Genomic DNA, 20,669 nt, shown 5'->3' with positions numbered 1-20,669 from the left:
AAAGTCCAGTTCAAATGCTGCTATATGTATCCCACCCCCTCCAACAACTTACCTCAAATTCTCTGCCATCCCCTGATTTCCTTTTTGATCCCTGTTCTTCTCGCTCTCTCTGTGCCAAGGCCAACCGACTTGGAGCTAAGCTCCTCCTCTGTAATATCAACAAATTAGTAGAAATGTCAGTTTTAGTTTTTAGATTCTCTCAATTACAGCCAACAAAATGTATCAAAGCTTGCAAAGAATTTGAAATCAGTCAAAATATGTGTCAGATGATCAAAACTTGCATTCTTTTAAAAGGGCATTTCATGGTCCACACCAACATCCCCCCACTTTTCTCAAAAGATTTTTATGCCACTGGAAACCTCTGGCTACATGATGTTTATTGTAGATTAATTCGTTCAGCAAAAATATCTTCAAATTTGAATTACGTTTGGGTACATCAGAACAAAATTACAACATATTGTCTATGGAGCAGTGTAATAAACATAAAACTCGCAAACACAAAATCGGAATCAATAGAAATTGGGAATAAGCTTTTCGAATTACATTTAGGTTTACCTAAACTTAGAGCTCTATATTAAACTGTTTACAATTACACCATTAGAGTAGCAAATGTGCTCCTATCAGCTATGTTATTTAGGATTTGTGGTGAGTTTTGAAAATGACAGGCATGCTAAAAATCATCGCACTTATCGAACTCCGACAGGCGATTTAAGGTGTGTGATGGTGTGCGATCACACTAGAGCGCCTTATAACTCAATCTCTGCACTTTATGTATATTCTTAAAACTGTGCCTAATGAAAATCGTGCTCAATGACACAAGGTCTCTCCTCAAATCTTTAATTGGGAAAACTAGACTCAATATTTTCAATGTACACATGTCCTACTTACATGTACAGGCAATTCTTACCATTTTGTAATGTTTGTCTGTACTCGGTGATTACAATGAATATTTCACCCTCTGCTATTGGTTCTGTCCGAGTTGGAATTTCTCAACAGTTGAAGCCTGCAATTTGCAAAAATACTTGTTAAATTTCATAATTCAAGTTGGCTTGAAATTAACTGTCTCACACTCAATCAAATTTCATGATAAGTGTTCAATGGGCTATTCCATTTAAAATCCACACTACCCCTGTGGAAGATTTAGCTATTTAAGTCTTCCACAGAGGGAGTATGAGTATTGAATAGAATAGTAGAATAGACAATTGAGTAATCTCTATTTGAAATACTCACTCGAGTTGTGGAAGATATAGGTAAAGCCATAATACAGAGGGAGTATGGGTTTCAAAATGATTAACCCTGACCAATTACATTTGAAAAAAATACCCCCCCCCCCGTGGAAAATATTTCCAAAATCTTCCACAGGGGTAGTGTGGATTTTAAATGGAATAGCCCAATATAAGGCAGCCCTCAGACCAAAAGTAAAAACCACCGTGCATCCGGCCCCGGCACTCTGTGTATCCACGGGTACCGTACTCATGATCGTCGGCCAACTTTAAAAACACACCATATAATTTTGCAACTCATTTTGCGTAGTTTTCAAGATAAAAACACCTCTATGTTAATCGCATTATACCCACCCTGAATCGTTCCAAATAATAACCAGCAACAAGAACTGTCATAAATACTCATTTCTAAAGTCGAACTGTAATAGACTGGAACAATTTACCATACTCAATCATCCAAATCTAAGATCCAGTTAGCTTCAAAGCAGCAGTACTTCATGTTCTTGTTCAAATACTGGCCAACATTCCTGATGGAGTCAGATGGTCAGGAAGTGTGTGCGCATAAAAGTCTGCTGTTTTTCCAGTCTTGTTGTTGCTTGGCTGATTCTTGGATGTAGTTGGTACAGCTTAATTGAATTGAGGTATTGAAGATATATGTTGGTTTATATGTTCTGGTAGAGAATTCCAGTCGATTACAGTGCGTGGAACATGTGGAAAGTATGAATATTTCATACCGTACAGTCTTTGTTGGTTGATATCAGGGTTCGGTTTTTGCCGGCAAAAATCTGTTTTTGCCGGCAAGGGTTTTTACCTGGTTTAAACCGGCAAAAACAGGCATGAGACTGCACTTTCCTAAAAAAAACTGAAAAAACTGAAAATGCGCGTGAAATTGGGCAAAAAGTACCAAAAACAGGCTGAAATTAAATAAAGTTATGGAAATTTTGACTATAAAAAACTGAATTCAGTTTTTAAACTGAAAATTCTCATGCCTGCAAAAATCACAAAAAATGGCAAAAACTCACTTATACATGTAGTCACTCAAATATTAAAAAGTAACACAGAAAGCTCATAAACAGTAACACATAACTTTTAATGAATCATTCAACTTATTTTTTGTCTCATCAAGTCCTTAAAATGAAAAAGTTTTGAATTTGATATATGCCACATTTCGGTTAAATGCACGAGAGCAATGAAAACGCATGCCTTTAATTTTACTTAATGTTACTTATATTACAAAATCTGGCCTTGTTACACTCAGGAAAGTATTTTTGTAAAGTAATAATTTGTTTTGAGATGAAAAAACTGAACTACAAATCGCTTTTTTAGTTTTTGCCATTTTTGCCGGCAAAAACTGGCAAAAACTTTTTTGCCAAGCGGTTAAAACCGCGTTTTTTTCCACCTGCGGCAAAAACCTGTGAACCCTGGTTGATATTATTGTGTAGGTGTTGGAATGCAGATGCCATGATTGATGCTGGACTGGCTATAGGACTTCAATACCTACGTCAAGACCAAACAAACCGCTTGCGCACATACCTATACCTCAGGCTCCCAACTTGGGAGTGCTAGATACCTTGTACAGAACAAGCGGCCACCAGACGCCAGGTAACCTCGGTATTTTCTTGTCAACCTAACCCTAACACTAGAACCTAAACCCTAACCCCCCAATTAGATATTGATTGACAGGATAGCGGTTGACGGATTACTGCTTACTGTGTAATAACATATTACCTGGCGTCCCGTAGCCGCTTCTCCGAGCTCGAGATACAATACAATACAAACGCGTATAAATCTTTTCATGACTTCAGTGACGCGACATTCATAACCTCATTAATAAACGCGATGCGTGCGATCCAGTCACATTTGTGAAAGCACGACGCAAATCCGGTCATTAATATCTCACAATTGACCACAAAATACGTAATTGTTCGAAAGTAAATATTAGTAAACAAACTACGCCCGCGCTGGCTGCCGTATTTGGATTGCGCGCTACCATATTTGCACAGATTGTGTTATTGGTCGTCATGTTTTAGCCTGATCGATTTTTGGAAAGGGAAGAGGTAAAAATTGTCTATTTTGCCAAACTTTTCAGCAAAAATTTTGTGTTATTTTGTAAAGTGAAGTGATCAAAGTTACGCAAGTACGGTTATCAAGGTTAATAACTTTGCATCGGTAATGTTGGGCATTGTGAAAAATCTAAACTTTAAAGTAAACATTTTGCTTTGGACCTCGGAATATTCCTCGGTTCCAAAGGCAAAATGTTTAGATTTTTCACAATACTCTCCAAAATAACCGATGCACAGTTATTTACCTCTAATCATTCACCATGTCCATTGATTGAAGTGAGAGAGAATTGAATCAATAGATGTGTGTTTGTCACAGAAATTAATGCAATAGAAATTAGCATCTCATGAATGTGCTACCAACCTTTAGAACTGGCTTCTCCTACAATGTACATTAGACGTTCGCCTTTCGTATCTCTTTCCTTGTTGGAACGGTATAACGTTGAGGAGATGGGAACATGTACAGAAGATCCGGGACCTACTCTGCCATGTTTGGCTGAGTAACGGTACATGAACACGGCCTTTTGTGCCTATGTAAATTAGTCATTGTGTAAAGCTGTGTTTATACCCAGACTGAATCGTTGTCGCTAACTACACAAGTTATGTGTGCAATTTTAGAGAACGTTGACCGACAGAGGGTGTCAATATAGGCCTACTTGTCGCTTTTGAAAGGCAAATACGACGGCGATTTAGTACACTGACCATGCGTGCGATTCAGGTTTCTCCAAACGCGATTGAGTATAAATGCATCTTTAGAAATGACCGGCGATTGTGTGTTCTCAAGTGGGTTTTATCATGTTAATTAGTGACCTCGATCAAGCATTGAAATGCTGTCATTTTTTGTACTGGATCGTTCAAGCATCTCCAACAAATTTTTCAATGTAAGTGCCTCTGGCCCTAGTAGAAGTAAAAACGGATACTATGGCCAGAGTTCTAGGGCTAATGTACATGTATTGTATGCATAATGCATGTATGTCAAGCTGTCGAATTTTGAACCAGTTCAGTGTGTGTGTGTACTTGCGCTGAATATTGATCAACTCGTTACGCCTTACCTTACACAATAAATTGTTCAAATTTAAAAAAATAAATATCACTTACTGAAGAAATCTTTATTTCGTCTATTGAAAATACCATGTGGCAACGCTAATGCAATTAATTAAAAAGCAAAAACGATTGTCAAATAACCCGCGAGTCTTCCATCCAGCTGATTTTTGTTTTCGTCGATCGAAAGTTTGATGTGTCTTCCTTTTTTCTTGGGAGCACCGTACCCATAATCATCATCTTCGACTCCCAAAATATTTATATTCAAGTTGAAGTTGTCTGAGTTGTCAAAATTACTTCAGCCTTAACACACTCCCTGAAACCAACTTTTCTTTTCTCAAGTAGTATATCAAAATTATAAAAAATAAGACATTCTGTACTAATTTGAACACAAAAGGCTACAAAACACAACTCATTTTTGTAGGGGTCTAAATCAGGAACATTTTGATTTTATCGTCATTCCACTTTGCTATAAGAAAGTGGGCTAGTTAAAAACAAATGTCAAAAAACACACACACAAAAAAAAAAAACAACACCCAGGTTAATTAGCCAAATGATTTTGTTTAGTCACCTGGGCCACTTATCCCGTGTTTTTTTGTGGGGTAAGTGGTTCAAACCTATCTAGTCTCACACGTTTTTTGTTTTTTTGATTTATTTTGCACTACAAAAGTAGCATTGTATTAGGCCTATGTCAAGTTATATCAGTCTATCAATAACTTGGTGAATACGTAATATTTGATGTTCGGGCCTGAGGTAAGTGGTCAATTTGAAATTCAATTTCAAATTGATTAATTTCTGATTAACAATGCTTTTTTTATATAAATGGGTGAAAATTTGCTCAAACTATGTTCTTTACCATCAAGAGTAGGCCTAATAGTAAACACGACAAAGCAAACATGACCTTCCAGATATTCCATGATTTTATTAGGCTGAAGTGGACCACTTACCCCACTCTCCCCTATTACTCATAGCTACTCATTCAGCCTGATACTGATGCCAAAATGGTCTCAAATAATGACTTGGAACTTGGAAGTGTGTATTTATGTAGAAGGGTCACCATAAAATCAAATTTGTGCAAAAATTTAATTATTCTGCTCTAAGATTTTTCTGGAACTAAGAAATTGACAGCTTAGCATGCACGACCCCATTATTAATCACGGTGACAGTAAAACGGAAATTTTATTGTGTTTAAATAATTATGCAATCGAATGTACAGTATACAATCCAGTCAGTGTAACATCTGTTTTTAACATGCCCCGAGAATAATTAGCTAAAATTGATTGAAATGGTGCTACAGTGTGACAGCTGCCAAGTAAGCATATCATTCAGTTTCATCTCATTTCATTCATTTAAGTTTATTTCATTTCATTTCATCATTTCATTACACAGCCGAGTTCTTTCTTTCTTTCTTTCTTTCTTTCTTTCTTTCTTTCTTTCTTTCTTTCTTTCTTTCTTTCTTTCTTTCTTTCTTTCTTTCTTTCTTTCTTTCTTTCTTTCTTTCTTTCTTTCTTTCTTCTTTCTTTCTTTCTTTCTTTCTTTCTTTCTTTCTTTCTTCTTTCTTCTGTCGACTTTTACATTTGCTCTAGCACACTGACATGCTTACACCGATTTTGATATAAAATTGGATCGGTTGAGCCCATATTTATTGGTCGAGCTATGAGTTTTAAAATATTGGACGAGACGTAGTCGAGTCCAATATTTTATAACTCATAGCGAGACCAATAAGTATTGGGCGTAAAGCATCCAATTTTATCATTTGGATCCAATATTATCACAACTTGGATCCATCAAAACATAATAATGACCTAACTTGGTCACAACCATCACTGACCTAACATTTCATTTCGTATCATTTCATTTCATATCATTTCATTTCGATTCATATCATTTCATTTCAATTCATATCATTTCATATCAATTCATATCATTTCATATCATTTCATTTCATTTCATTTCATTTCATTTCATTTCATTTCATTTCATTTCATTATTTTGGTATTTCGTTATTTCGCTATTTCATCATGATCATTTAATTTCTTTTCATTTCTTTTCATTTCATATAAGTTCGTTTCATATAAGTTCATTTCATTTAAGGCCCGATTTAAGGTCATATTGTTTTAGTTCACGTTCATATTTCATTTAAGTTCATTTCATATAAGTTAATTTCATTGGAGTTCATTTCATTTAAATATAAGGTCGTTTCATTTATTCATTCATTCGGTTGGTTAGCTGCTTGCTTGCTCTTGTTTGTTTGGCTGATTAAAATGAACTAAAATTGATAATGATTTATGATTATTATATATGCCGGTGACATCATTGAAATGACAACGGGCAGCTTTCTTTACATGAGCAGTATCTATCTGTTCAGGTCGCGTGCACACCTGTTCGCCTTCTATACGTAACGTGTATCGCTATCAATTTTGTAAATGTTGCTAATTTACAATGATTCTGCTTGTAACATGACGCCATTTTAAGCTATTTTAATTCATCATGGTCTCTGCTATAATTTTCTGATATCGAATTGTGTGACAAAACCTCATAATTCCTGAAACTGTCATGGGTATGTATTATATAATTATTTATTTAGAATGATATTTGATTTTGGTTGCATATATTATAAGCTCATATAGGCCTAGTATGCATTACACATAGTACAGTTTATTTGAATACGTAACGTGACTTAGTTTTATGTTTATAACTATAGCTGATTCAAAAGTAAAATATAGCCTACTACAGTCAAACTATATAAGTTTATTTTTCTTTCTACGAACGTAATGATGTGACACAGTATGATTGACAAAATGTCAGTACATGTACATTGTATGTACATGATAGTTCCACTTGAATAGAAAACGTATGGCAAGTGTTTAAAAAAAATAACCGTATAAGTTGTAGTGTGGCCTATAATGCTGTTTTTGTTTTGGTTTTCCTCAATAATTTGCCTATATTTTGAATTCATAATAAGCAGGCCGCTTGCTTTATAAAATATGCCATAGTTTACGCCCTCCAGAGGCATATCTAAAGTATGCTATCTTCCGTAGACAGCATAAAGTATATGCTATCTTCCGTAGACAGCTAAAAGTATATGCTATCTTCCGTAGACAGCAGATTTATTCACAATATTAGAGCTATTGCCTAAGATATAAGCCGAGATCAAGAGAAAACTAGTGTGACTGTAATTCCGTTTTTGTTTATCTTTTTCAAATTATCTTACTTTGCAAACTAAAAATGTTCACCATTAAATGAGCAACACATTGCAGTCACACATATTTGACTCGCCTTGTATGTAGGCTATAAATACGGCTCTGTACTCGGCCATTTAAGTCAAAAATGTGTGTTAAACTCCTTTGCAGATTTTTGTCTCCTTTTTCATGTCAACATATTTTGACTAAAATGGCCGACCAAAAACAGTGTTTAGAAATCGAGGACAGATTGGTGTTTAGAAACATTTAAAAATGTCTACAGCACACTTTAATGTTTAGATCTTAAACATCTAAACACATAATCATATGAAATGTGTTTAGGATCTAAACATTAATGTGTTTCAAATGCTGGCCATTTTGCTGTTCTCAGATTTCTAAACATTGTTTTTGCAGTATACATGGTTTGGGGTGCTGAGGGGCTCAACTTGTAAAGTGAAATTTGAGTGAAAGTTATTTGCGTCTTTATGTTGAACCATTCTGGCTTTTCCTAAATTCCATTGAAGATTAATATAATTTTGTTCCGTCGTTCGTTTGTTTTTATGTATACTCTATTACTACTTCTTATTTTGCCCTTTTAGGCGATGATCTGCAATTGATGATGTCGGATTCAGAAGATCAGGGTTCGAATCCTCGATGGCCTCACAGACGACGGTTCGATACCTCCTTCACCGTTTGGTACAAGGAAGATATGGCTGTGTTTGGATGGATCAAACATCTACTGGGGGTCAAGATTGATCATTATAAAATGTAACTATTGAATATTGTTAATTGATAATTAATCGATCAATTGATAACCGACTGAAATCGATCTGACAAGCTCGACCACTCACCCAATCAATCGATCGATTGGTTGTGGCATTTCATGCTCCGCGGCGTCTTTAGCAGTGTCCTCATCAAACATATTTGTTTCTTATAACCAAAAAGGGTTTCGCCCCTTTTCATGCACTTTTCTAAACTGTGTGACGAGTTCCTGAATATGAATTAGAAAGTTCCTAGGCCTAGGTTCTTTAGGGACCGTTCACAAACACTTGTAAGGGGGGGGGGGGGCTGATGCAAAAAAATTTCATCGCGAAAATTGTTCGGGGCCCCCCTTTACATACCTCAAAAATTTCAGGCCCCCCCTTTTTGACATGAAAATTATGGTTCAACCCCATAGAAAAGCATATAAACTTAATTTTTCCAGGAAAATTGTTGGTCATTTTTTTCAGGGCCCCCCTTAGGAGGGTCAATAATTTTCAGGGCCCCCCTTTTTGCATCAGACCCCCTTACAAGTGTTTGTGAACAGTCCCTTAGCATTGCTTACGGTACTGTACACGGGACAAAAACGGGTTCTAAAGTTGCATCTGTACCCTTGGGGTTTATTATAATTATCATTATTATTGGGCCATTCTAGTTGAAATCCACACTCCCCCTGTGGAAGATTTTGGAAATATCTTGCACAGAGGGAGTATGTTTTTCAAATGTAATTGGTCAGTCAGGGTTAATCATTTTGAAACCCATACTCCCTCTGTATTATGGCTTTACCTATATCTTCCACAACTGGAGTGAGTATTTCAAATGGAAGTGACCCAATTGTCTATTTTATTCAAAACTCATACTCCCTCTGTGGAAGACTTTAGATAAACCTTTCACAGGGGGAGTGGGGCTTTTAAATGGAATAGCCCATTGATCATTAGAAAATAACACCAAAAGGTGATGGTTAGCTGATTGCAGAAAATGAAAATTAGAGGTTGTGCAATAATTATGAGCCCTAGGGGGAGGGTAAAATTGGAGGGGGAGATATTTTTGGCGAACCGAAGGGGGGGCAAGCCATTTTTGGCACATATTCGTGAGGCGCCATTTTAGCCGCTCTAAAAAGGCTTAGGAAAACAGTACGGAAACACTGAAAACAAAAACTCGTATTATGTAAGCTGAACTAAGCTTTTGTTTAGTAGGACCACTAGTTTCCCCTGGTAAACTAGTTTTTAATGTCGGACTAAACGTCCATCTAGTATGCTTGGCTAGTAGGCCTACATCATGCAGTGAGGGAAATTGTTAGTACGGACATGCCGAACTATGCCAAATTAAGGTACTTTATACTAATAAGTGAAAATTAGTTGCACCGCAAAAGTCGGCCAACTAACTTTTCTGGCTTTACGAATTGGTAGAACGAATCATGGTTGTGGACCATACCAAGGGTTGTACTAAAGTTGAAATTACCGCCCTTTTGATCACATGACATGACTCTTATGACAAATAAAGCTAGTAGAGCTAGTCTCTACTAACTTCATGGACGACATTTCACACATGCAGCTGTAGACATAGCACATCTAGCGTCTTGAGATGGACATTTTAGCCCCGATTCTAGCCCGTTAGAAATGGTCGAAGAAATGGAAAGGTATGTTTTATTGACATTTTTACCAAGCTTATTTTTGAATAACTTACAAACCATTAGAATTTGAAATGAGATTGTAAATCGGAACACAAATGTCATGATCATGTGCATGCATGGTTGAGGCTGCCATGGCTGCCGAATTCGTGGGAACCTTCATTGTGCCATGTGTAGTAGAAAACAGGGCTCGAAAAACGGGGCCAAATCTGTTTTTCAAATTCTAACCATGCTAAAACGGTTTGTAAGTTATTAAAAAATACAAAGTAGAAAAAAAAGGTCAATAAAACGTACCTTTCCATATCTTCGACCACTTCTACCGGGCTAGAATTGGGCTAGTTCCACAGCCTATAGTTCAGTCAGCTGAACTAGTCGACATTAGTACAGAATGCCCTATTAAAAAAAATAGTCGTACTTGACATCGTTTTTGATAGTAGAGCCCATTAGTAGAACACCCCAATATATTAGTAGAGTCCTAGTAAGCTCTAGTAGGTCTAGTTGAACTAATTTATTATATTAGTAGGTCAAGGTTGAACTAGTATTTTGATAGTTAAGTCCCTAGTGTATCCTGACCTACTAACATATAGTTTAGTCCAGTCCAGCCATATTAGTTACAGGTTAGTCGTACTTGACATTGTTTTAACTAACTTTTCCTTAGTTAGTCACCCCAAGTTTCGTTTTCAGTGAACGCTTTAAGCCGGGGCTTTAAGATGCAAATTTTCTTGCTCGCAACATATACCGTATAAACCCGTCTACAAGGAATAGCAGCGACTGTGATGATAGCATATTTCACGCTAGCGCCCTCCACAATATTATATTATTATGGAATTTGAGCAAATCATTTACCGACACAAGCAGGTATACAATGTATTATTTTATCTTTATTTCGCATCTCACGAGCATAGCTCACTTGGCAAGGCATAAGACTTTGGTTCTTTAGATCGGAAGATGGTAAGTTCGAGCCTCATCACGGTCACACAAACCTTTATAAACAAAATATTGTTCAAACTTTTCATTTATATTTTCTTGCATTTCTCTAAAGACTCCTTTCGTGATCATTTTTTCATATTTAGTTTAATTTATTCTATTGTTTTTCTTTTATTGTTTCTTTTCTTTGTCTTTTTTTCTTGTTTAATTTTATTTTTTCTTTATTTTTCTTTGATTCATATAATATTGGCAGGATAAGGAGAGGAGGGAACTAAAGACCCATTCAGTGATTTGCTCATCCGGACGATCGTAAAAATCATCAAAATTCACCTTTGTCATTGTCATAGATGTGGTAACATAGCCTGCTAGTGGTTCAGCAGAAAACCGTGTGACACATAATATACATTTGGCTACATTTTATTATACGATAAATACGAATTTATTAAACATGGTAACAAATATTCTCTAGCAGATCGGTTATACGATGGAACTGGTAGGCATAGGCCTATTATAAATTCGGGATATTAAATATCTTCCTGACGAGACAGATCTGCGCATGTGGTCTTACTAGCCACAGACCGTCCGCTGGAATTAGTTGACATGAAGCATTCGCTATGGCTGTTGGTCGGACCTCTCATCTCTCCACATCGATTGTGACCTATAATCCCCGACATTGCCCTTATGAACTCACATCCTCCTGTTTTATTCCAATACGCTGGCGAAGTTACGTAATAATCGGATTAACTACCATAGCAATAGGTGAAAACAATTTTTGAATATACCGCGTTATACACTGATACGGTACCTCTTCATTGAACCATATCATGCTGCACCTGTAAGATTAGCATCTTTGAAAAGACCAGTATTGTATTCAATCTATGATTGCAGACATACACAGTACAGGTGATGAGTGTAACCTGCTTTTAGCGCAGCGCGATATGTTCAAAATTGTTTTCACCTATTGCTATGGTAATTAATCCGATTACTTACGCAACTTCACCAGCGTATAATGGCCGAATAAATTCTGACCATCACTTGGCTTGTTGGATTCGTCTATACTAGGCCCTACAATTCGCTGTCGAAGTGACGTAATAATCGCAATAACTACCATCAAGCAGATTGCACTAATCACCCGCGTATGTCACCAAACATAGATTGAATACCACTCTTTTCATAAATACTAATCTTACATGGCGAGTGATTAGCATATCTTTGACAACTATGGTTTAATGCATAGGTGCCACGTGAACGATGAAGTGCAGGGCTATATATTCGAAATTGTATTCATCAATTGCTATGGTAGTTAATCCGATTAATTACGTCACATCGACAGCGAATAGCCTATGAGTATGGGTTCAAGTGGAACAAAAAATAGTGTATGTCCATTGCTAGCTATGGTAATTAATCATGTTAGTGTTTACATCACTACTTCGGTGAAGACAAGAGAAGTGTGCCTTCTCTACCAACGCCTGTGCTATAACAGGTGCAAGCGAAACAAAATTGAATGACCAGAATAGTTTCCTTTGTCAGATGAATTGATTGAAGTTTTTGAAGACACTCTATTCTTGATGGGACAATAGATTCAAATATGGAATGATTATTATTCCTCATCTATTTTTATTTATTGAAAAAACTGCAATTGTGGCAACAGAACAATATTTATTCTGATTTCATTTCAAGTAGAAACAAAATCGTGCTTAAGCCAAAAACGCACCCTACCTACCATTTCTCAAGAATTGGGATGGCACAAAGGTGCAACATAGGTTTTTATTGCAAAGACGAGGACAGACAAGTAGTTACAACACATCTGTCTAACCGTGGGTTTCGCTATTATTTAGAATAAATGCTTTTACTAGTTTCTATAAAACCACAAAATTACTAAAAAAAACTATTAAAAAAACTAAAAAAAAAAAAACATCTAAAATTAAAAGTAGAAAGGTAGATTTGAAGAAAGATAAAAAGAACATGTCAAAAAGTTAAAAGTAAACGAGAATGAAAAAACGGAACCGGTGCCCGGACCATGCTCTCTTCAGCATGTCTTCAGTTCCAAAGTCTGACGCTCTATCAATTGAGCTATACGATCCTGATATACGAAACAGTCGTTTAATATGTCAATACAATTGATTGGTGTTACAACATACTTAGATGGAATGCATAGCCACCCAGTGCCAGTATATAGTTGCTCAAACTCCAAATACAAAAAGCAACCAATTTTATTGAGGGCGTTTCTTAGGTATATCCTTGTAGACGGGGTTTTACGGTATATCTATAGACCATTTAAAGTTTGCAAATTGGGATACCCAAAAATTGGCATGTGCAAAAGGGGGAGGGGGATCATAATTATTGCACAGCCCCTTAATTTATATTCATTAATTATATATATTTTATAAATTGTTTTGTCTTTATAAGATTTGAAGATGGTCTACTGATGTGTGCTATAGCCAATAACCTGTGTGAAGGAAGTATCACACGCGAGGTAAGAAAACATGGGTGGACCTCTATCGGACCAGAACATTGATCACTCTATAGCTCTCTTAGCTCCGCCCCTTCCCCTCTCCCTCTTTAATGGGGTCAATAACTGTATTGCTGCTTTGCCGCTCTGAAGATGATTTTACTTCACTGCACAGTCGCGCCAGAAACTCTAGCGGTGACCAGCGGCAAGCTGATATATCGATCACTCCACCGCTTTGCCGCGGCGGCAGCACCGCTGGGAGTTGAAATCAGATAAACTCGGAGCGGTGCCGCTCTGACGTATGAGAACAAAATACGATTTTTTGAGCGGTGCTGAGCGGCAAGAGTGGCTTTCAGAGTCATGCCGCTGCCGCTCAGCGGTGTGCCGCTCCGCTTGCAGACAAGTGCAAGCGGCATGATGACGCGTCACGCCGCTCAGCGACAAGCGGCAGAAAGTACGAAACCAGCATTAGAAGGGGTGCCCGAAAATCAGACCACGTAAATGACGTCATAGGCTACGTCTCATTATTGCAATAATGTTATCATTAAAATATTTGAATTGATTAATTTGTGAGATGGCAATATTTTTTTCATATTTTTTTAGATGTAGAAAAACATAGGCCTTATGCTGGTTTCATACTACCCTGCCGCTTGCCGTTGAGCGGCGTAGCGCACGCGCATTGCAGACAAACGGACACAATAAAGGCTTGTCATTGGTTGAAACGCCCTGCCGCTTGCCGCAGCGGCAAGCGGCAGGAAAATATGCTGGAGGCTTAAACAATATTTCGATTTAATTGTAAGCACAAAATAATGCAAGGTGAGGGTTAGTTGATTGAAGTAGCTGTTCAATAATTATGTGCACCCAGTGGCGACACCAAGAATTATTTTCGGACCCCAAAACGGCTGATTTTACATGATTTTGGCAAAATTAAAAACACAAATTCTCCAAAACGCAATTATGTGTCGACCGGGTCCGTAGAAGTGGTCATTTATCAAATTTCATCTAAACAAATATTGTGTAAAAGGATGATAGAAATTTTATTGACAATCCTGATGAATTTGTTTACGGATATAACAGGAGGTGTTATACGGAAGTCCATTGCAGAGATTGGAGCTGTCAGTCAAGGCTATGCACGCCTATTTGGGTGTGGCACATGTACTAGACGCGTGCGCAGTAATTGAGGGACGTGGTCAAGAGGAACTTCTTGAGTACCTTTTGGAACTGAAACACGAAAGCGAACAGCTCAAAAAGGTATGTAACAATAAAATGCTGATATTTGGACATCCCGACAAACAGACATAGAGATAAAAGAGATACATAGACACACTGATAGCCAGACCATACTAGAGCCAAGTGACTCTTTAAGTGGAGTAAACTAGCACTGACTCTCAAAAGGAATCACCTGATTGTCACAGGAGAGTCAGATGACCCTACTTGTGGAGTCAATTGACTCTACATTCAAAGTCGTCGACGGAGTTAAGAAATTTATGACTCTTCAAGAGAGTCAGACTCTGGAATAGTTTGGCTGTTGACACCATGGAATGTATATTCTCCAATTCCTAAGGGATGGTGGTTCAGTCTAAAATTTCTCTATTTTGTCGTCTAACGATCGCCAATAACGATGTGGCGTGAAACTAAAAGTAAAGTCTCCTATTCCGGTAGGTATATACTTTGAATTTTTATTATACATCTATGTGTATCATTATTTTGTACTATTTCCGAACTGTCGGAGTCTAAAATGACTATGTCTAAAATGACTCCATATTGAGAGGCAAATGACTCCTGTGTAGAGTCATCAACGGTGACTCTTCCGCGGAGTCAAGAACTTTATGACTCTTCAGAGGAGTCAGATGACTCCCAATATGGAGTCATTTTAAACATAGAGTCGCAGAGTGGCTGGACTCTACTTTTAGAGTCACCCTGACTCCAGTTTGGCTTTCAGTGCACGATTACATACAGGCACATTAATTAAAGCCAAACCAGCACAGACACACTCATCCCCAGTGGGCTCGCGCGCCCATACACTCCCACTTACGGCACATCCACCAACTCACATCCACCCCACAAACGACCCACCCCACACCAGTGTTGTTGCAAGTTATGACTTGTAACTTGTGGTAAAATAAGGCTCGCTCACACACATCCCCACAAACTCAGTGCGCACATGACAGTCGCAAGCAGACATGCAAATAAACAATACAGTTTCATGCGACATGAACGTCTTCTGTTAAAACAATACATTGTTAAACTAATTTCAGACATGTATGATTTCGCATTTATTTCTTTGCAGGAACAGGTCGATATTAAACGCGAGCAACTATGTAATATGCTAATAAAGAAGGACAAAGAACCTGCAAGTCACATTCATGAAGAAAACGTATTGAGCTTGAGAAGGGACACATCATCGAGCGGGACGGCACAATCAAACGAGAGGGGTAGTGTAGCGCCAAGTAAAATCCGAACAAACCAGTCGCCCTCCACCAATGATGTGTTTAAATCTACAAGCGATGCTCCTAGGCCACAATCACCAGAGCCCCCGACGCGCCAAGACACTTATGTCGTTAATAAACCTGAGGGATCCTCGAACGATAACGTTAAGCATCAAGGACCACCGTTAAATATTTTAAAACGTTCTTCCTTGACTATCAAATTGTCTTCATCTTCAACTCCACCACCAAGTCCACTAGAGAAGAACAAGATCGTGGATTATGACACTCGGGACAATGTGGATATCGCAAATACAGCAACGTCAACAGAAAACACCACTTCGGTTGGGACGGCACACGCAAAAGAGGGGGCGGATGTAACGCAAGATCCTGAGATCGAGTTGGTGACGAATTTAAATGATCTTTTTGATGATTCGCCTAATACAAGGACGTTTCCTCGGAGTGGGTTTGATAGGCACATGTTGTACTCGCCTTATTCGATGCCTTTTATATCTGTCCGTGAAAAGAATCGAACCCCAGACGAGTTCAAAGAAGGGATTAACATGTATGACGATAAACCTTTAACAGTAAACGACGATGTCGGAAATAGGTAACAATTAACATCCAAATGCATGCATTAATATAAATTGCATAATTTTCTTCTTCTGGATGATAAAAAGGACAACATTCTTTCTTTCTGCCCATGTATGTGTGCACGTCACCATAACTATATAGTCAAACGAATGAATCCGTAAAACGCATTGCTGTTATTTCTTCTGCTCCATAAGGTTTTGTTAATTGGAATAATAACACATTAAGGTGGAGATAGCTTTGTAGTGGCGTAGCCAGAACTTTTCAGAGGGGGAAGGGGCGAGATGGCACGGCAACCTTCAAGAGGGAAAAGTTGACGAATATGGTTAAAATGGGCTTAGATTCTTAGATTCAGGGCTGCCAGCATCCCACAGGGGAAGACTGGGGGGCAGCTACTCTCCCTTATTAGCTACGCCACTGTAGCCTATGGAATCAATACAATTTGATTCTCATCACAGAATTTTGCGAGAATCAATTGACCATTTCAGTTTATCCCATAACCTTTTCCGAGTAGACCTGAGATGTCGTCATTTGACGTCAAGCCGACTTGCAACGCGCAGTAACGATGCTCGCTAAACGATGTGCGCGCGCAACGGCGTGGCGTGAAATGACGACATCTCGGTAAGGAATTATGGGATTTACCGAAAAGGTCAATTAAATCTCAACTAATTGTTTCTAAAATGTTTACAGGAATCAATTTTGATTCTAGCAAACCAATTTTAGGAGAATCATTAAGATAATCAATGGGGAGGACGGGTTGGTGTAGTGGTCGATGTACACGCCTCTCACCACTGCGACCCGAGTTCGATTCTCCGCAGTGCCGTTAAGTGAGCATGGTTGTAAATAAGATCCATGACTTCTTGCATATTAAATTGGACCTCTCCCCATAGTCCTGTCCCAACTGATCCAGTTTACCTCGTTGTGTTATAGCTGCGATTTTAGTAAATTGCGCTTTACAACAGCGCGCCTGGATGCCCACTTGGTGGATGGTAAGTCGCGCATTACGAATCCCTGTACTTATGTGTGAGTTTTACCCTTTCTTTATTATTATCTTTGTTGTTGAAATATGAACAGAGAACTATTCCTTGTAAGTTTTATTTAATTTCTTCAATTTTCTGTTGTGTTTTTCACTTTTTTGTTCATACTAGTTCATCAGATAAAAGCGAGCGGATATCACCCAACAGGAGCGTGACACGTAACGGCCACGCATCGAAAATGAATATGACCATGATGGCGCGAATGTCAGCTCGTGCTCCTAAGGGAGCCTTGAGCAACACAGAATCTGATGAAGAATAAACGAGGAGCGCTAGCCTCGAAACTAGTCTGATTCCCTCGGCCCTCTCTCGAAACTAGTAAATGTGGCGGAACAAAATGATTTCTCACTTGCAAAGCACAACCCGATGACCGTGCGTAGCTGTTGAAGGACTGATATCAGTCTAACTCGATGCATTTGAACTTAATGGATTTGATTAGATTCATATTAGAAGAATTGGTTGACTTCAAAACTACTTAAAATTTGATCGCTTACCGACCGGCAACGCTTTCACAGTACCTATTACGTCCTCAGCCGGATGTTATGGCTCTGATTATTTATGGCTTGACAGCCTTGGATGACGTCACACTAGAAAATGATGTCAAAGGTGTTTTCCTCATCCCCTGGTGGTCTTGGGAATGAGAAAGTTGTTCCAAACGGGATCTAAGTCCAGTCCAGTGTCTCTGTGCAAGTTTGGTCCTTCTTTCCTGATGTGAATGACTTCCAGGACTCTTCCGGAAAATTCTTTGGGTCATCCAAAGTTGTCAAGCCATAAATCATCAGAGCCATAACATCCGGCTGAGGACGCAGTTGGTACTGTGAAAGCGCTCTCGGTAAACGATCAAATTTTAAGTATAGTGTTGAAGTCAAACAATTCTTCTAATTTAATTATACCACTACGTATGAATATTCAATTTATATTAATGGAATTGGTTTTGGAATTTTCGGGAAGGACATTGCTCAACATGGATCTAAAAGTAGCTTCCAATTCAACTCCATAGAATTATTTTTTTTTGTCATTGTATTTTATTTTTATTAGAGAATCCAAAACCCAGAAAAACACATTATTATCAAATAATTATAACAGAAACGCAAATAATAATTTATATAAATCTAAAATTACTACACAAATAAAAAAAACTTCACATACAAAATGATGTGCATGTGCATTGTACAATGAGGTCAATAAATGTGGTGTGATCAAGCAAAATTAGTCTGAAGTAGGGCATTTTCAATTTTTATTTTTCTAATTTGATGTATAAAACATTTGCAAAGCTACATGTTGCAGAAAACCCCACTAAAATTTGACAAATTGTTCCAAAGATATGAGCAGTTGAAGGGTTTCCAAAACAATAGGAAAGAGAAGAAATTATTCCGTTTATTTGACTATATCTCAAAATCATTGTATCCGACTTTCGACTGATCGTGCTCGATCACATCACAAATGTAAGTCTGTATAAACTTCACCTATTACTGAATAAAATCAATCTTCCACTTTCTAAAGTGCTGAAATAATTTACCTTTTTTTCTTAGTAATAAGGTATGCGTTTGGATATGACATACAATTTAAACCCGCCAAATGTAGGGATAACATTTTGCAAATTTGTATGATTTTGTAGAATTTACCAATCATAGTATCAAAGTCATTGAAATTATATATATGGAGCTTGGAAAGCTTCACTTTGATACTTTCACATAAAATATGAGTAAATGTTTCTGAGTTTTAACTGCAAAATGATCAAAGCGTAGATTCTTTTCTACCGATTTTAAATCAAACTTAATAATTAACAGTGATTAAAGGCCCATTCAGTGATTTGATCATCCAGACGATCGTAAAAATCATCAAAATTCAGATTTTGGTACCTTGTCATAAATGTGCCTGCTAGTGGGTCAGCCGAAAGCCGTGTATTTAAGACAAAAATTAGGAATTTACATGAATCTGTAATTTATATAATTATGCTGACAGTATATAAATTAGCTTCATGTATTTAAATGGCGCTTTAACTTCGTTAAGGGCATACTACACCCATATATTGGTTTGATTGGTCTAAAAAATATTTTTTTCATTTATAGCTAGGCGATATATGCACGGATCATGTGAAATAAAAAAAAATGAAAAAATAAGAAAAAAAAATGCTTTTACACATTGTAGTAAGTCATTTTAGCCCTATATATTTTTTGTTTACTGTGTATCCTAGTAACTCAGATCTGTGTTTCATAACAAACTATAATTTATTCTTTTCAACATGTTCAAGTAGGGTACATGAATAGAATACATTAAATCCTTTGTTATACTCTCTATAGAAAATCTATAGTGGTGCATGCAAAATATATAACACTGAATAAATTAGATAAACACTTACACAATGGATGAATAGTCATTAGTCAATTTAATTATATAATGTGTTGTTAGGAGAAGAAAAGGCTATTAGGTCACCGTATGTCAGGTTATAGGTCAATTGGTTCAGGACTTCAGGTCAAATTTAAGCATCAATTTTGAATACACATGTAAGAGTCTGTGATATCATAATGAGGAATAATTTTGATATTCTGTCTTTAACTGGATATATATCGAGAAGTGCAAGGTGGATATACTAATATACCTTGGGATGTAAATGGTGAGTACAATTTTGAATGCCTAGTTGAGATGGATTTCACAAATAAATATAAAATAGTTACCAAAATCACAAAAGTTAAGCTTACGGAAAACTACCCAATATGGTGGTATAGGTGACAAGAAATACAATTTTTTCAACATTGCTGCAGTATGGTTGTGGTAACCTATTACCTGGGGCTTAATTATGTTTCAGTGAAATAATGTCGCAAGTTAAAAATACAAAATATAGCTCAACATTGAAAATAGAAGCATTTTAACCAGTTCCTTTTTTGATAGTTGTGTAGCACCAAGTTCATGAAGTCATAAAAGAAATCAGGAACCACTTATTCCCATTTTACATATCAACTTTATTTCCCTAACGTGTTAGCAACACATATCCAAAATTTTAACGAAATCCGTTGATAGTAAGCTTTCCAAAATGAAGTGAATTTAAATCATCAGTGATGTACCACCTTTTGGCTTCTACTTTTAAAAGCATGTAAGCTACGTTGATACCGATGCCACCAATAAAACGAGAAGATTTGCCCCTTCATTTTGCATACCACTTTGTCCAATTTTTTTGTAATTTCTTCACAAAATGCAAAAAATGCAAAAAAAAAATCAATGGGTGTAGTACCCCCTTAATACTGCTGCTTTCTTCTGAATCAATGGGTCTTTAATTGTACTGTGAAAGAGTTTTAAAAAAAAAAGAGTGAAAAAGAATGATCTCAATTGAGTTTCAATAATGA

General features: G+C 37.2%; 2 protein-coding genes across 2 annotated transcripts in view; one reads left to right on the top strand and one right to left on the bottom strand.

Moving 5' to 3' along the window:
- LOC140146100 (DNA repair and recombination protein RAD54-like) overlaps positions 1 to 4,498 on the bottom strand; it is a 108,984-nt gene extending 104,486 nt beyond the window's left edge. The window contains 3 exon segments of the mRNA XM_072167853.1: positions 53 to 148; positions 908 to 1,003; positions 4,382 to 4,498. Of these exon segments, the coding sequence (XP_072023954.1) occupies positions 53 to 148; positions 908 to 910 (99 nt within the window). The 5' untranslated portion in view covers positions 911 to 1,003; positions 4,382 to 4,498.
- A 2,278-nt stretch (positions 4,499 to 6,776) lies between these two features.
- LOC140135923 (uncharacterized) lies at positions 6,777 to 18,460 on the top strand. The gene is made up of 6 exons (XM_072157601.1): positions 6,777 to 6,884; positions 8,106 to 8,274; positions 13,232 to 13,298; positions 14,352 to 14,525; positions 15,565 to 16,310; positions 17,440 to 18,460. Exons 1-6 carry the CDS (start codon positions 6,881 to 6,883, stop codon positions 17,585 to 17,587), a joined length of 1,308 nt encoding a protein of 435 aa, XP_072013702.1. The 5' UTR covers positions 6,777 to 6,880; the 3' UTR covers positions 17,588 to 18,460.
- Positions 18,461 to 20,669: the final 2,209 nt, after the last annotated feature.

Source organism: Amphiura filiformis, chromosome 2 (genome assembly GCF_039555335.1).
Source record: "Amphiura filiformis chromosome 2, Afil_fr2py, whole genome shotgun sequence".
Lineage (NCBI taxonomy): Eukaryota > Metazoa > Echinodermata > Ophiuroidea > Amphilepidida > Amphiuridae > Amphiura > Amphiura filiformis.
Note: the sequence above shows the minus strand (reverse complement) of the source record. Positions and strands in the feature narration are given on the sequence as shown.

What these genes read in the sequence shown, in the direction of transcription:
- LOC140135923 (XM_072157601.1), top strand. An exon ending in AAGATTGATCATTATAAAAT is followed by an intron (nt 8,275 to 13,231) that starts GTAACTATTGAA and finishes TGTCTTTATAAG; the next exon opens with ATTTGAAGATGGTCTACTGA. An exon ending in AAGGAAGTATCACACGCGAG is followed by an intron (nt 13,299 to 14,351) that starts GTAAGAAAACAT and finishes CGGATATAACAG; the next exon opens with GAGGTGTTATACGGAAGTCC.